Source organism: Chlorocebus sabaeus, chromosome 20, assembly GCF_047675955.1.
Source record: "Chlorocebus sabaeus isolate Y175 chromosome 20, mChlSab1.0.hap1, whole genome shotgun sequence".
Lineage (NCBI taxonomy): Eukaryota > Metazoa > Chordata > Mammalia > Primates > Cercopithecidae > Chlorocebus > Chlorocebus sabaeus.
In genome coordinates this window covers 33,698,485-33,717,065 of record NC_132923.1, presented here as the reverse complement: position 1 = coordinate 33,717,065, position 18,581 = coordinate 33,698,485, and the positions used below count along the sequence as shown (strand labels likewise).

At 30.9% G+C, this 18,581-nt stretch overlaps 1 protein-coding gene across 2 annotated transcripts in view; it reads right to left on the bottom strand.

The window, feature by feature from the left end:
* COL11A1 (collagen type XI alpha 1 chain) overlaps window positions 1-18,581 on the bottom strand; it is a 218,994-nt gene that overhangs the window by 31,269 nt on the left and 169,144 nt on the right. For both annotated transcript variants that reach the window (XM_007977793.3, XM_007977794.3), the window contains exons 47-54: window positions 13,996-14,049; window positions 12,529-12,582; window positions 11,300-11,353; window positions 6,691-6,744; window positions 5,730-5,837; window positions 5,378-5,431; window positions 4,668-4,721; window positions 3,181-3,234 (exon numbers count right to left, since the gene is read on the bottom strand). In XM_007977793.3, coding sequence (XP_007975984.1) covers window positions 3,181-3,234; window positions 4,668-4,721; window positions 5,378-5,431; window positions 5,730-5,837; window positions 6,691-6,744; window positions 11,300-11,353; window positions 12,529-12,582; window positions 13,996-14,049 — 486 coding nt within the window. The remainder of the gene's footprint in view (window positions 1-3,180; window positions 3,235-4,667; window positions 4,722-5,377; window positions 5,432-5,729; window positions 5,838-6,690; window positions 6,745-11,299; window positions 11,354-12,528; window positions 12,583-13,995; window positions 14,050-18,581) is intronic.

Sequence of the window (18,581 nt, the reverse complement as noted above, 5' to 3'; positions counted from 1 at the left end):
TCAGAATATCATATAATCTTTAATGCTGGATGAGAAAATAATTATTGATTATTGCTATAATTTGGATATTTCTCCCCCCCCATCCTCATGTTGAAATTTGATTCAAAATCTTGGTGGTAGAATCCAATGGGAGGTGTCTGAGTCACGGGAATGGATTTCTTATCAATAGATTAATACCCTTCCTTGATGGGGGTGAGTGGTTTCTCACTCTGTTAGTTGCTTAAAGAGTTGGTTGTTAAAAAGTGCCTGGCACCTCTGCTGCCCCTTCTTTCCTCCTTTGTCACCTTGTGATCTCAGCACACACCTGCTCTGCTTCTCCTTCCATGAGTGGGAGCAGCCCGAGGCCCTCACCAGAAGCAGATGTTGGCATCACGTTTCCTGTAGAGCCTGCAGAACTGTGAGCTAGATAAACCTCTTTTCTTTATAAATTACCCAGCCTCAAGCATTCCTTTACAGCAACACTAAATGTACTAACAAAGGAGGCTTCATGTTCTTAAAGCAACAAGTAACTAAATATGTTTGTACATTTCCATTAATATACTACTATATTTTTATTATAACTGATTATTTCTAATATATGAAAATGCATCCTTCATTATAAGAGGCAGGAATTAAGAATCAGCAATTAACTCATGTTTTAAAATTATATCTCACTTAACTAGAAATTGCGAGGTCCAACTTAGATGTAAATGAATAAGAACGTAAATACGTGGACTTTCTCTTACTTAAAACTACTTCAGTATTGTAGAACAAATGTATAATCTAAACCTCTGAATATGTACTGACTTTTCTATGATATTTTCTCAATTCTAGAATTGGGGGGAGGTCTTCCTAGAAGTCTGACTTATTCACTAAAATTATAATTGTCGATCATTACCCATTCCAAAGTAAGAAACACAAATATATTTTAAAAACATGTTATAATAAAAAATAAAAATTTGTTGTATTATATTATCATGATTTTAAAATTAGTAAATATGACTGAAAATATTTGAAAGTTTATAATATCAATAATGTCAACATTATTATATCAAAATACTTTCATACAACAGCTTAATAGTTTTAACATATAATATTTTTATGTGATAGTTATAGATTTATATATAAGTTTTGGGTCTTATTATTATATTAAAAAGGGGCATGAGACTTTCTGGTTCACACATATATGTCTCTTTTTTATGTTTCCATTAATGCTCTTTAATAAGTTATTTTATCATTTACTTAAAACATTTTTCAAAAATATTCAGCTGTTTTCAAAATAAATAATTCATGTGACCCACCACTGAATGGCTAAAGAAAGGAATTCATTCTAAAACTCTGTTACCATCTTAAGATAATTCATCTCAAATATCAAATGGTAATTAGTTAAATTTATAAAAAAATAAATAAATAATCTTTTGACATATTTTAAAATGAAACTAGACTAGATAGCACTTGCTAAGAGTTTGACTTAAGTAATAAAATGAGCTGAGAAGCTGCCAAAATATAATAGAATATTCAAAGTCAATTTTGATACAGTCTCTACTTTTTTACTTGCTACTACATTTTGAGGCAAGGTTTAATTTCCTCTGTATCAAAAGCATCACGCTTTAAACTTGTATGACGATTATTCTTGTGTGCTCAGAAGTTTTTAATAACTATGCCATAACTCAGAGCTAACACAGCAACAGTTATGAGGTGAATATATTTTTTTTATTGTGTTACATGAGTTATCTTATGTTCAACCCAACCCTAGTGTGGGTGTTAGGTCCCCTGAGAAACAGAGAATACACAATTTGCCAAACGTAATACAAGTAATAACTGGTGAAGCTCGGTTGAAAGCCAGCTATTATAACTGCATTGTTCTACCAACCACATTATATAGCATCCCACCATCTGAGGCCAGAAGAAAGAAGAAAAAAATGATTTACTGTTGTTTCAAGAAGTATTTCAATACATTCTCAAGGATATTTTATATAATTATTCTTCCAAAAGGTCTGAAATAGTATAATAGAGAGCTATGCATCACAGTTTTATGAGCAGCTGGACTTAAAGCAGAAAGACACAATGGATATCAAAAAATAATGCAACACTTTCTAATTACTTTCTAAGAATAACAGCCCCATGGTTGTTTGGGGGATAAATCTATTTATACTGAGACCATGCTTTGGGGTTGCAGACACAATAATAATAACAAGAGAAAATGTAAAAAAAAAAAAAAAAATGTACGTGGCCAATGAAGAGCAACTTGTTTTCAGAGACAAGTTTTATTATAAATTAAGTATATTTTTGGCAAAGAGAAATGTTTGTAAATATTGATTCAAATTTGTATTGCCAAGAGACAAAAGTAAAACTCATTCACATTCTATGTTTACTGTGAGGATATTCAGTGTCAAAAATTCCCCTAAACTAAAGATATCATTAGAAAACAGCAGTGGCACTAATTGCCCTGCTGTAATCCAGTAACTTTGGATTACTGAAGAGGGAATCAGCCTGATAAATATATTTTGATGTTTATCACATATTTTACTTATGTGCCGGTTTGAAAATAGACTGAAGGAGGTACAGAAGAACACTCTAAAGTGAAACAGCTGCTGCAAGAGGCAGGTCTGCAGAGATTGCTTTATTATGAAAAGAATGAATCAGTGAGAGAAGGACAGGAAAGTAAATCTCCTAGGGTCTACTATGGCCAATAATTTCAGCAACATTTATTTATTTATATTGTGCTATAGTACATCATTAAAATACTGTTTGAGTCAGAGAAGTTTGACACTGTAAAGCAATTTAACATTATATACTGATTCCTGAGTTCATTCCATTGATGCATTCAGGTTTTTACAATGTTTTAAGCTAGCACTAGACTTTTGACAGCTCATCGCCATGTATTACAACAGGAGTTAATGTTCAGGATACCACCAAAGTCTCTTATAATAATCTACTACATTTGTACAAAGGGGAGATCTAAGCACACAGGAGTGGAAAACTCCTTAAGTAGAAGTTGTTTTTCTCATTTTTATTGTGACAGTGAAATAGTTAGAATATGTTATATTTTAGTTATTTGGCGCATTTACAAATTGTTTTTAGAATTTATGATATTTCTCATTATTCTTATAACATGCTGCCTGCAGCTTGCATATTGTATAAATTTATACATGGTGACTAATGAACATATGTTTCAAATAAAGAATTAAAGAAACTTACTCTTTTTCCAGGAGGGCCTGGTGGGCCAGCCTCACCAGATGGACCAGGAGGACCCTATAAAATATGAAAAAATACCTTAAACAAAATTGGATATTATTTTGTGGCCTATATAAAATTTCAAAATCTGGATGGAAACCCACCCTCTTTCTTCATTTCCAGATGTCAATATTTCCTGGAAAATCTCGGCCCTATTTCAGATACTTAAACTTCCTCTAGATATTTATACTTAGAGCTGGTAAATTTATATGGTAAAATGATTTATAGTTAGAACAAAATGAATCAAACTCTTTTTATGTAAAACTGTGTCCTATTAAAAAGTGCTAATTTATATCTGGCAGGCATTAAACAGGCATGCTAATTAATATAATCATATGGTTCATAATTCCGCTCATATCACATAAACATGTGAAATCATAATACTATTACTTCTAAATTTCTTTTTGTACAACGCTAACATTCTATGCCAAGGTGTATATATCATGTTAATATGGTTTGGCTATGTCCCCACCCAAATCTCATCTTGAATTGTAGTTCCTATAATCCCCATGTATCGTGAGAGGGACCCAGTGGGAGGCAATTGAGTGATGGGGGTGGTTACTCAAATGGTGTTCTTGTGATAGTGAGTGAGTTCTCACAAGATCTGATGGTTTAATAAGTGGCTTTTCACCCTTCACTTGGCACTCCTCTCTCCTACTGCCTTGTGAAAAAGGACATGCTTGCTTCACCTTCCACCATATTGTAAGTTTCCTGAGGCCTTCCCAGCCATGCAGAATTGTGAGTCAATTAAACCTCTTTGCTTTATAAATTACCCATTCTTGTGTACTTCACAGGAGCATGAGAATGGACTAATACACAGGCTGAGATATGACCCACAAGTCTTATCTATGCAGAATAAGCCTGTATCTGTGACAGAAAGCATCTAGCGGGAATGGCCCCAGAGACAAAATTGTGTTGAGGGACCATTGTCTTTGATTCCTAAATTGAGTGCCCTCCCTTACTTTCACCCTAAATAACTATATGTGTCCAAAGTACACTCCTGTATCATTCATAAGTTTTTTTATAATGGCCTATACTATGTTGAGAGTTCATTTAGGTTCACAATTAAAATAATTCATGCTAATGATGGGATAATAACTTTGTTAATGATGAGACAACTTTTCTTTTAGTATTATTGTATTTTTAATTTTTTAACACAATAGATAACTGAATTTGATATAGTGATACTATATATGATACTAATTATATCATTACTATGATATGATTACATTTTTCATTATAAAGACTGTTTATTAATTTACATCAAATAAGAAACACTCCATGTAAGATTGACTTTTAACTGGAATTCAAAAATTTTTTTGATAATTCTTTCAGAAAAGTGCATATACAGAGAGCTATGTTTTTCTAAGGCTGATCACTCCTGATTGTCTCATTAAAATGCCTTGAAACTATGTAAAGACTTAAAAAAAAAAAATAGTGCATTTACTCACCGGTTGGCCAGGATCTCCATCTTCACCCTTGTCACCACCAACACCATCTTGACCCTATAAGAGGAAATAAAATACGAAGCAAGATGTATCTCAGTATCAATAAACCACACTACTTATCAGGAAAAAGGTATGTTAGGCCACCGCTTGAGAAAAATTATCAGATGGACAACTAAAATCACTATATTCTTTTATCCTTTTTAAAAAAGATTGTGGTACCTCTCACTCTCCCCACAAAATTTTGTAAAACTGCTACTATTAATATATCAAATTTAAAATCCAGCATGCTCTTTATATAAGGAAGAAAGAAGATGTCATTAGTATACAATGCCAGTGAATTCTTTCACCATGAACAAATATGGTATAGTTTGAAATAGGATTTACATTATAGAATAGAAACAGAAAACAAAGATCCTGTAACTTTGAAATAACAATAATGATACTACTCAGATAATCTGTTTTTACAATCCATCAAAGACTAGGAACCTAATCCAACTGTTGCACCTACGTTGCACAAAGAGCTTAATCACTCAATGTTGGTGAAACAGTCTCCAACTATATGGATTTTCCTGCATTTGCAATTACTTTTTATGTTTTCTTTTTCTTTCTGTTTTTGGGAGTTCACTTGGTAATTTGATTTTTTCTTTATTAACAATACAGAAACTGGAAACATTCCCACCAAAATAATTTCTTAATTTTCCCCTGATACTTACTGCAGGGCCAGGTTCCCCAGGAGGACCAGGATCTCCAGGAAAACCAACAGGGCCCTAGAAAGACGTTTTGAAAGAAAAAGAAATAAATGAAAAATAAATTTTTATAAAGTTATGACATTCTGGAGGTTAGGAGGTTAAAATCATGGCAAAACCTGCTGAGAATATTTCTCTTCTCCCACCAAAAATATTCTGAAGAATTAATTCAATTGAGAATGCTTATGAATATATGAAATGATGAAAAGTCAGATTTACCAAGTATGGTCCAGAGCCTCAGGATTTCTAATTTTTCTAAGAAAGGCTCCAAGGTGAGTTTGGCATAAATGCCACATTAGAGGGGATTAAACTCACTTACCGGGTTACCCTTAGGGCCATCATCACCTGGTGGCCCCTTGGCACCAGGAGGTCCAGCAGCTCCAGGTGGACCAGCTTCTCCTTTCTCTCCTCTTTCTCCTTTGGGACCCTACGCAATGTTTTTTTGTTTTTTGTTTTTTTAAAAAAAAGAAGGAAGGAAGAGTTATCTTACAAATTTTGCATAAAAGTTTATTAATTTTGGCACATTGGGCCAGATAATTTTTTTTTTTTTTTTTTTTTTTTTTTTTAAAGACAGAGTCTCGCTTTGTCGCCAGGTTGGAGTGTAGTGGCACAATCTGAGCTCACTGCAACCTCTGCCTCCCGAGTTCAAGACATTCTCCAGCCTCAGCCTCCCTAGTAGCTGGGACTACAGGCATGTGCTACCACGCCCAGCTAATTTTTGTACTTTTTAGTAGAGACGGGGTTTCACCATGTTGTGCCAGACAATTTTTGCTGTGGAGATCTGTTCTCTGCCCTTTAAGAAGTCCAATGGTATCCCTGGCCTTTACTAACTGGGTACCAACCCTCCACGTTTGAAGACCAAAAGTGTCTCCAGATATTGTCAAATATTTCCTGGTGGGCAAATTTACTCCTGGTTTAAGCTAATTAGAATAATATAGTCCTAATACGATTGATACATGTTTATTTAAGGCAGCAGGACTTTTTTGCTTATTCCTTTTATGGACAGTTCATCAAAGGGAATGTATACAGTAAACAGCCCATAGTTTTAATGTTCTAACTTCAGCAAATATGATCTTTTTTCAATTTGTTTATGAATCCACATATGCAGAGGACATCCAAAGTTATTAAACAAGGCTTTATATTTGTGATTATCCCTAATGGGTTGGAAAGGGAAAGTAAAAAGTTGAATCACAGCTAAGAGTTAAGTTACATGTTTGTAATGCTGTAAAAGAAATTCTCAAACCAAAAATACACTATGTTAACAATAACACAGTACTTACTCCTACACCTGCTTCCCCAGGAGGTCCTGGGTTCCCTGCTTCTCCAGGTTCACCCTATATAGAGAAGATCAAATTAGTATTAGAGTTGTAAAATTCAAATGTTATCATATCATTTTAGATTAGCCTTTTATATATTATTTAAAAGGCATTGAAAAACTTTAATAACAAAAATAACTTTTTCTATTAGTGACTCCAATGCTTTTATTTCTCAGGTGAGTAAACAGAAATACATAGGCTTGATGCTATAGTTCTCACTGGTTAGTTAATAGTCAGCCTATTAATCCAGATTACCACAAAACCATCATACCAGACATATGCGTGTTTCCTAAAATATTATGTATTTGCACTGTGTCAATATTCGTATTACAATCAAGTTTATTGAGTGAACAATTTCAAATTGTTTGCTAAAATATAAATTTATTTCTCTTAACTACAACAAATCAACAGATGACTTGCTGGTACATATGTTGATATTTTATAGGATTTGTTTAGTAGGAATAAAGAACTTAGAGGAAAGACAATAATTATAATATATGTAAAGGTTCTTAGACATTAATTAAAACTGCTCCATTTGAGTATACACATAAATGTGATAGCCTTTATTATCTCCCGGTTTAGATATGAATGGCTTTTTTTCTAGCCCAGTGGACTAATAAATACATCTCTTTAACTAGTAGGTTTTACCTATGAAAGTCTGTTGCTAATGCCTCATACTTCAAAATGCACAAAAAATATAACATCTTGTTCAAGTAATCATTTAAGTAAAACAGTACATTCATTTGCTATGTTTCCACTCAAAATCAGTCACACTAGTGGTCTTAGCAATTGTGAGGTGATAATTGTTCTTTTAAATTGAAAAATAAGTGAGTCCTATATTTCCCTTACTTTTTAACTCTAATATTTCCAATATTCCTGACAGAAATCCATTGCTCTTAAGTAAATGTGTCATATTACATACAAACACAATTTCAGAGCAGAGACTATTTTTGTGTACATAGTTTCTTACTCTGAGAACATACACATATTTTAAATTCTTAAATTGCCCACTTAATGGTGGAGATATCAAGTACTTTTCAAGAGTTTATTATTAGTAGTGTGATCTGTACATTACTTCATCTCTCAAGATGAACAGCAAATACTTCCAGAATTTTTGGATAAATCTTACAAGAAAAATATTGCATTTATATTATTTATAAAGAGAGGTATCATTCATCTATCTCAGTGTAATGGAATGATATGTTAGTGATATTTCCAAGAGCTGATATTCATATCTTAAAAATGAAACAAGTACTTTGACATTGAAATCAATTGTAAAATGTCCATATTAAAATATTTATTTAGAAATATGATAAATCTATTGAGCATGTACATTGAACATGTCATTTTTCATATAAATAGAAAAAAATCCTAAAATTCACATGAACCCACAAAAAGAGCCTTATTGCCAAAGCAATCTTAAGCAAAAAGAACAAAACTGGAGGCATCACACTGCATATTTACAGCAAACTAATCTTTGACAAAGTTGACAAAAACAAAAAGGAAAAGATTCTGTTTTCAATAAATGGTGCTGAGAAATCTGATTTGCCTTAAGCAGAATTAAACTAGACTCCTGTCTCTTACCATATACAAAAATCAACTGAAGAAGGATTCAAGAATTTAAACATAAGACCTGAAACTATAAAAATACTAAAATAAAACATAGGCAAAACTCTTCTGCACATTGGTCTAGGCAAATAATTCATGACTTAAGACCTCAAAAGCACAGGCAAAAGAAACCCCCAAACTAGACAAATGAGATTTAATTAAACTAAAAACCTTCCACACAGCAAAAGAAATAACCAAAACGTTTTCATATGTACCACATTAATTCACGGTAACATCACAGAAAGTTAGAACTACAGAAGAAATAGCTGAAATATTTTTAGTAACCCTCTATAAGTTTTGTTGTTCTCTTTTCATTCTTATCAACTATAAAGTTAAATTTATGGATATTGTGAAAAGATTATTTTCTTTTTATTAAATGAGTGAAATGATATGCAGTGAAAAGATAGGTTTAAATAATCTTAGAATTTAAGTATGTGCTTTCTAGTGATAAATGCTTGAGGAGATAAAAAAAATTAAAACATTAGAAAAATTTAAAAAGTATGAGCTTTTTACTACAAAGTCTCTTCATTTTAAGAATAATATATTAATATTCATTTGTCCAAAATATAAGAAAACTACCATTTTGGATGTTAGATCCAAGTGTGCACAATGTAAAATGACAATTAGTTAAAATGAAATTTAAAATTTATCTAAAATGTTTCATTTAAAATATTTTAAGGAAGGTGGGACAAAATCACAAATCAATAAACCATGGCAATAAGACTAATATTATATAAATTAAGTCTATATATCTAGTATCACAATGCTACAAACCATTCTGAAGAATAATATTTTAATATAAGTTTTATGATAGAGCACTGGTATATGAAGGAGATGTTAGGTTATGAAGTCATCATTACTTATTGTGTAACTATTTACCTCATTACATAACACACGTATTTAGGTACATATCCTTTTAGAAAAAACAACAAATTACTCTGTATGCACAAAGTTATAAAATATGTATAAACCTTAAGAAAATATCCTGACATATTTCCAAGTATTGACAAAATTATTGAAGTGCCAAAGCTACTTATAGCAATTATACAGTACATGAAGAACAGGTTAAATATATTTAAACAAAATGCAACATGACTAAAATATACTTTTTTTATTCTTCATTGTCAGTGACTGGAAATAAATTTTTCAATATAGAAATGGGTATACATTCAGCCAGAATCAAAGCTGATGTTAGAAATTTGTAATCTATTAGAAATTATATTATCCTTGATTAAAAAACAACAACAACAAAAAAACAAAGGTTAGAATTCTGCTTCTATCCTGTTCTCTGTCACATAAAAAAAATGCAAAAGAAAGGAGCAAAATTAAAACTGTGTTTTTTATTGTAACACATTTTGACTCGGATTGATTCAAAATGATTCAGATTGACTGAATCATTCTCATAAGAGTCAAAGTTGGCAAAGTATTACTATAATATACATAGGCTTTAAATTAAATGGAAACAATGTGGAAGGAAGTTTCTCAGAACTCTAAACATCTGGCATTCATGCCTATTTTCAAGAGTATCACTGAAATAATGACAGCTTTCCCTCTGCATTCAAAATCTTTAGGAAACAAGTCAGTAAAAGCTGGTAATCCTAGAGACTAGCTCCCACAACAATTGAGTCAGCATTAAAGCCGAAAGGAGATGATGCAAAGAGAAGAGGAAAAGGTGTGTGCCTTGGGGTCTTCTGTCTACCATGATGATATCCTCAGAGACCAGTGGTCTCCCATAGGAACCTGAGCACCATGAAAATTGTTTTCTAGGACAACTGAATGGAATAAAAAATGTGTTTTCAATTTCAACACCAACTACAGGAACAGTTTCAACACACAACTTTAAATTTAAGAATATTAAAAAAAGGCAGTCAATCAAAGAATGCAGTAAGAATTAGATAATGAGTTAAAAATTATCTTAATCAAATAACATTGATTATAATTAAAATACTAGAATACAAGCGTTGAGCTGAAGTAAACATCAAAATATAGTAACATAATCTAATCATATTATATTTTTTCTGAGAATTAAATGCTTTAATTAAAAGAAATCAATTTAAGTATAATATAAAATATATGAAAAAACTTGAGACCAAGAGGGAATCATTTTTAAGAATACGGTAAGTCTACACTATGGATATCCTTTAATAACTAGCAAATTAAGGAAATCTTTAGTGTTTTCACTGCATAATATGTGATGTTATAAATATAATTCTTTCCTTTCTGAAAATGGGTAGTTTATTTTTTAAAACAAGCAAATACCAATAATTTTCTTGAAAATTCTATTAACAAGTGAGCATGAATGCTTAAACAAGAAATCAATGGATCCTTTTGACATTTTTATAAAAGGAAGAGCAGATTTTTTAAACAAAATCATGTTCATAAGAAAAAAAAAAGCTATTCTGAGCCCAGATATTGTGGCTCATGCCAACTATTTTGAAAAGTGACAAAGATAGGTCAGAGTAATAGTAATGAAAATATAACTCAAAATGTAACAAAATGAATGATTAATTCCTTTGTGGTTTGAAAGATTCCTTTTTCCCTTTAAGTCAGTTACATCAACCAATCTCTTCTATTTTGAGTACTGAGTATGACTAGATATTCGTGGACTGCAGTGTATCCTAGCTTAGTCACCTTCTAAGGAAAAACTTTGATGAAATTACAGGAATCCTCTAGGGCTCAGCTTTCTCAGCTTATAAATGTAGATAATAATGACACTATAATTATGAGGTTCCTGCTTAGATTAAAGAAAATAATATCTGCACTCATTCAATATAATAACTGGCAATCAAAACATATTTCAAAATCATGTTAACTTTAATTTTTGAAACTACTAGATGATATGTGAATCATATAACTATGTAAAAGGCTTAGAAACACTCATACTAGAAGCACTTAAACTACTACCCAATATTATTAAAGTTATTAATTAATGCTGTTTCAAACTGTGTGTCACTAATAGATTTACCTTTTCTCCAACACCACCAACTGAACCAACAGATCCTGGGGGTCCTTGTGGTCCCTGCAGTGTAGAAAAAGGAATGCAATTATCCATATTCTTATTAAAATAATGCATTTGTAAACATGTATCTAGTTGTTCTCAAAAAAGAGAGAAATAGATGCATGAGTATTCTTAGTCATTTAAAGAATGAGACTAAATGATACTTAATAGAGTTGTCAAATGTGCTGAATAGCAAATAATTTAATATATTACACTGATTTTCAAATTCACTATAATTTTGAAGATAAAGCAGGAGACTTTCACACTGTAGTTCATTCCTGAAGCATAATTTCAATCTCTTTGCCAACAGAATAGTTAGATTGGTTTTAGGCAGTGATTTTGTAGTGAATCAAAATTATGACCCTGGTTAAGAATTACATAATCCAGGCAAGAAACAAACCCCTTATAACATCTTTTAGCTTTTAAATTACCTAAGAAGAATTAAAATCTACAAACTCTTTCAGTTTCTCCATTTCTAGTCTATTTTTTTTCTCAGCTCTGGCCTGCCAGAATTTAAAGCAGGTATTAAAGAAGAATGAAGAACATGAAGACCAGAGACATGAAGAAAACATAGATTTCATTGTGAAAAGTTGGCCAGAAGGAAAAATATTGTCAAAGCCATAGATCCGTTAATGGTAACAGTAAGATAAATATGGCATTATATTTCAAAATCTTATAACACTAAAATAATTTTTAAGCTTGTAAAATATCATCTTTATGCAATTAAAACATTTTACGTGATAAAGGGTGCACGTATCATGCACATATTGCTGTAATGTTATATCGACTGAAAATACAAAATGCAAAGCTTTTAGATGAAAGCCAGTGTTAACAAGGGCATAAGAGTTATCATATGCAAGGCACAGTCTAAGTATGTTGGTTTGAACACGGTATTATAATTACCATGATGTGGTAATTATAATATACACAACATTATAACCTTTCACAGTCACAGTAAATATATATTGAATGGAAAATGTGTACCTATGTTATATTTACCATGATTTGGTCACTATAAATTCCATTTATTGTGTTACATAATGAAGTGGAGTGAATAGGTGACCCTTGAGTTCTTAACCACTTAATATTAAACAATAGTGTGATTATCTGCATTATAACTCACAGAAAGCATCTGCTATAAAATAACAATATCTATATAACTTCAAAGTAATTAACATATATTTCAGAGTTCTTACGTCAGCTCCGTTGGGACCTTGAGGGCCTCTTGGGCCTGGAGGACCAGGTGGACCCTATAAGAGAGAAATATTGAGGTTTACAAAGACCAAATTCAAATGTGTTTCCAACATTTTCATTTTATGACTAAAAAACTAAAAGAAGTTTAAGCCTGTAAAAACTATAGTTAGTGAAGCATATCAGGGTTATAAGTCATCCCTGATGGATACAATATCATGTTAGCAAATGAGCCTTTACACATAGCTATGAGGAAATTAGGATTTCAGGAGAAATAATTTGACTAGAAAATGGGTCAAGAAAGTCTATTGCTACTGTCTGGTATAATATGTTCACAATATAATTAGATATATTTCATTCTAGAATATGTTACAACATAAAGAGAATGTAAAGTTGGAAAAAGAAATGGTGCTTGAGTAGATTTAGAATTCATTAACTCAATAGAAGTATTTTTTGTGGATACGTATTTTTAGCTTTTTCTATGTCAACTCCTAGGTTCTATATGCTAGAATTAGAAATAAGAATAATTATTTAATTTCATTGTAAAACAAAGATTCTTTCTCCAGACAGTGCAGTAAAATTAACTTGGAACACTTTATATAAAATACTGATGACAGAACCTCCTACCTCAGGGTTGTGATTGAAATAGTCTATAGCAAGTGTTTTTCACTGCACATTAGTACATTTCACAGGATACTAATATTTTTAAAAGATTTCAGTTTATTCTAATGTCATGGTTGAAAAGCTTTTCTGTTATTATCTATTACTATGTAATCAGGAAGAATATATCAATGATTCACAGAACCATGATAACCATATCTGGAAAGTATCTGATACCTCTTGGAACTATTAACCAGTTATTTGAATCAGCAAAGTTTTTTTAGACTTTTCTTATATCTAATTTTATTAATTATGATACAGATCATTTCAAAGAATATAATAGATTTGAGTGTAATTCCTAAGGAGAATAAAACCTAACAGACAAGTGTTAAAATTTCAAAATGTGTATTCTGAAGGAAGTGAAAACTGGGGGCAATGTTGAAGGAAAGGGACACTTAAGACATGCAGTCATCACGTTTCATTATGGATTTCAATTACCTTTGCTAATTATTTTCTTATCTAAGGTAGTGTTACATAAACAATTATATGCATTTCAAATTTTCAATTCAGGTCTTAGAGAGCCAGAATCAATAAATGCAAATAATTATAAGTCATAGCATTCTAATTAAGACATAATTGCTTATTAAATTAAGAATTTGTTTCAAAGTACAGTTAATTTTTGATTCTGTATAAATTGCTAATTATCTAAATCTTAAGTGAATATTACCTATTCTTTACCTGCTCCAAATAAAAATCCTGAGCTACAGACTAAGAAATAACTAAAGCATGGCAGTTGCTTATATACACCTCAATAATAGTAACTGCCATACATATGACACATACCCATCAAACACCAAACAATAAAAACTTACCATGGGACCAACATCCCCATTTTCACCTTTTTCACCAGGTGGGCCTGGCAGACCCTAAGAAAATATAATAGAAAAATAATAAAAATCACTCATGTATTTAAAAAGACACATTTGATCAATTTCTAAGATAAAATCAAGTATAAAGTTCAATAAGTACATGGAAATGAAGATTCAGATACTAACATCTGTTAAAATACCTACTATACAAGTGTTGACCACATGTAATAAAATCTTACACCTACATTTACAAATAACATTTATTTTTTGTATAATATTATATTGTTTATTTTTAGTTACAATAACTAAATATATAATTTGATCTGGGAATTTATGAATGCCCAACCATTTGCTCAGTCCTGTACAAATAATATACAGAACTTCCCTGGTACAGATTTCTGGAAACTCTTGGCCCAAAATATTTTAGAACATGAGGTTTTTATAGTTAGGTACCAGTTTGGTAAAATAAATATTCCAATATATTTCAAAGGTTATAAATATCTTCTGAATTCTTGAAACTGTTAATTCAATTTCTGAATCTTACAAATCATTGAGCTCATGAAACCTACTATATTATACTTTTAAAAACTCTTTCGGGTCGGGAGTGGTGGCTCACGCCTGTAATCCCAGCACGTTGGGAGGCTGAGGCGGGCGGATCACGAGGTCAGGAGATCGAGACCATCCTGGCTAACACCAGTGAAACCCCATCTCAACTAAAAATACAGAAAAAAAAAAAAAAAATAGCCGGGCGTAGTGTCAGGCACCTGTAGTCCCAGCTACTAGGGAGGATGAGACAGGAGAATGCTGTGAACCCGGGAGGCAGACCTTGCAGTGAGCCGAGATTGTGCCACTGCACTCCAGCCTGGGCGACAGAAAGAAAAAAAAATCTTTCAAATCTATTTCCATTGTATTCAATTGCACTGTAACAGCTATTTAGGAGAAGCTCTGTGTTATGGTATAAAGGAAGACAGAAAGATTGCACTCAAATTTCTATTTCTTTATGGAAAAATCTATCTATTTCTTTATGGAAAAATTATTCTACTTCTTGACTACTTACTTGATCTTCCCAAGAATTATTCCATGAAGATTATTTTTATTTCCTCTTTCATGTCACAACAATACTTGGTACGTACATCAATTTTACATTTATAAATTTTCTTATGTCACTTTTGTGTATATTTACAGTCATGAACTACTTTGGGGCATGCATTCATCAGTGATCTTTTAGGTGTCAATTGTTTAGGAACTAGCAGAGGAGCAATCAAAAATTAAAATGTTTGTTGAATGAATGAATTCTAAGAAAATAACCTAACAAGGATAGCTACATTCAATAAAATATTTCTTGCTAACAGTAGCTATGATAGTAAAAATCCTGTCATTCCAGAAGTTTAATCTTAGAAAAAAGAACTAAAGAAATTCAATTATATAAAGTAGTGGAATGTTATGTGACTATTAATGTGATACTAATACTCTAAACATGAATAATATATACAGTAAATAAAAAATATAAATGAATATGGATGGTATAACTTTAACTGTAAAATATGTATCTAGAATAGGCACGCTAATTATCAGACAGAAATAGCAAACATAGTAATCATTTCTAATATTGTAGGATTATGGATTTTTTCATTTTTTAATGTTTTAAGAGTATAATTATATATTAATACATCTCATATATGCAATACATAATTTTTAATGTTTATATAATAATATTTTAGGTGTAATCTATTTTAGACAAAAAAATACAAACCATGTAAAAGTTCTAAATAACTGTTAGTACTTTAGTGATATTACTGACTTCTTGACACTGCACTGCAATTGCTGAATATTATTTGACTGTGAGCTACTGTGAAAAATACATTTTACTTAATGCTCCCTAACCGTGCACATGTAAAGTAGCTGAAACATGAGTTTCAAAAAGCAGTACTTAGCCTTTTGCGCACAGATGATAGCCTTTGATATTTTCATTCTTATTTTACTTTATTCTGCTCTATTTAATTTTTTAATGTTGGTAATGTACAAAATTGTTTTTATAACCTACTATATCCACATGACTTTCAGTTTTTAAAGAGGGTACCTTACTGAATATATTTATATATTTGTTTAATTGTGGCATATATTCATTTTTATAAGGAAATCTTGGTTACAAATTTGTAACAAAAAATATGTACCAGAATTTCATTTATTTTTTCTCAAATGTCAGTAAGATGTCTAAGAAAAGAGACTGCTATATGTACTCCCTAAACCATCATCTGATGATTGTTTCTAGAATTATAAGTGAAGTTTCTGGAAGAAAGAGACAGGTAGTATTTCTCAGATCCTATCGACCTAAAAATTACTTGTAGGTGATTGCAAAAAAATTTAGGTTCTAAGTCAGCCAATTTCAGAAATTCAAATTCTGAATTTGATGAAACACATAAACTTAAATTCTTAAACATGCATGCATATTTTAACACAGTTGAAATAAATATTTCACTTTAACACCATTTTCTTAAATAGCATATACCACAACTTAAACATAATTAAGTTTCCAAAAACACAATAAATTAAAAATTACATTCCTTATTTTCTATCCTGGTTTTCACACCCTTTTAGGATAGGGTTCATCTAACTTAGTATCCCCAAATTAAAAGATATGTCAATATTAGTTCACAGTTTTATTTTTATTACAAACTCAGTTGTACATTTTCATCTTTTTTATGCATATAATTATTCCAATTAATTCAATAAAAATATCACAATAGAAAAAAATTATTTCTTTTTAATTAAGTTAGATCATAGTTTATATTGATTAAGACAGAAAATTATCATTATTACAATCAGTGGAGACATAATGAGTCAAAATCTCTTGTTGCATGGAACTAAACACGCTGAAAGGCACTCTAGGGTTAATCAGTTCTCATGAAATGTCCTATGTTTCTCCAAGGAGGTAATTTATGCATAGAGAGTTTCTGTTTTAAGGTCTGTCAATTTAAAATCATTGCCACTTAAATGATGAGTTGAAAATGAAGTTAGACCAAGAACGCACATTCTCTCTCCCTCCACATATATGTATGTGTGTATATCCTTCATATGCAGATGATAGTAAACATCAAATTGAAAAATCAAGACATTTAATCTGAATGTTAGATTATTTTATGTCTATTATAATTGCTAATATCTATTCTTTCACGAAGACTCAATTAAAGGAGGCAGATGCAATTGTGAACATGTTAATTACATTAGCATCATCCAATTTCCTGATTTAAAGAAGTAGCTGTGGGAAAATATAATCACAATTGTAATGAATTGATTTCTTGAGTCACCCTCATCAAAAAGCACATCTCTTACTTTGTGGAAATGAAGATGATAATTGTATTGAATATTTTATAAATATAATCTACAAGACACCTTCTTTAATCATGAGAACTGTTTCTAAATTATAGTTTTATAGGATTCAGACTAATTAGTCAAATGCAAAAAAAGAAAATAAATATCCATTGGCAATCTAATTTTAATGTCCTGTTTTTTTCAAATATGTGTGCTTCTTACACATATTGATATGTGGTACTTATCACTGTTTATGTATAATTGTCCAACAAGTATAACTGAGTTAAACATGACAAGTATGAAAGTAAAATTTTTTCACTTTCCAAGTTTAAAAAGAATTATTTTGACCTTAAAATAAAATGAGACAATTAAAAAATCATGTTACCTAATAAACATCCATTGAGTGTTTTAACAGTAATAGTTCATTATACTGTCTTTATAATGTAATTTGTGTAATTATGCATATAATAAGCTATCTAATATCAAAAAACAGTAATTGTATAATTATATTTATAAAAATGAAGATATAAACTGTTTATATAAATTCAATTTACATATACTTTTCTACAACTTCATAAATTTCTAGGTTCAGTGAACTAGATGACTTAATTTACCATTTCTAATACTAATAATATACCATAAGTTATCCTCATGTGGTTCCTCAATATCATTTAAGACAAAATGTTACAACTTTTGCATGGATCACTAGGAAGAGATAGAATAAGCAAGAGGAAGAAAAAAGCTCAATGCTTCCAAAGTTCGTAGGAAGCAGTGAACATCACGTGCAAAGTAAAAAGCAACCTAGAATAGATGTCCGCTCTGGAACATTTTGTCTAAGAGTCCAATTATAAGATATATTTGAACAGAATTCTCTCAGCCTTTAGTGTTCTACAATTTAATACTTCTTTTCCTGGATATGCTTCATAAAGTTTAAATTATAATTTTAAAATAATAATAATTTATCTTAAATGATCGACTGTTAATTTGTTTACCTATTATTGTTTAACATGTGCTGTTGGCAGTTGCTATTGGCAGGATCCCATTTCTTTGAGAAATGTTTCTAATTTTTTTTAGCCATCTTGAAAGTAAGAGTCATAGGTCGAATTTCTCCAGGGATCCATCCCTGTCTCCCTAGGAATTTGTGTGCCTCCTATTGCTATCAGTCTGAAATACTAACTTATCTTCTTATGAGTCGTTATGAGTCGTATGAAAGAACCCTAATAACTTACTTTTAAGTATCAGACTTAGGTAAAGCTGTAGTTCATTTTCCAAACAAA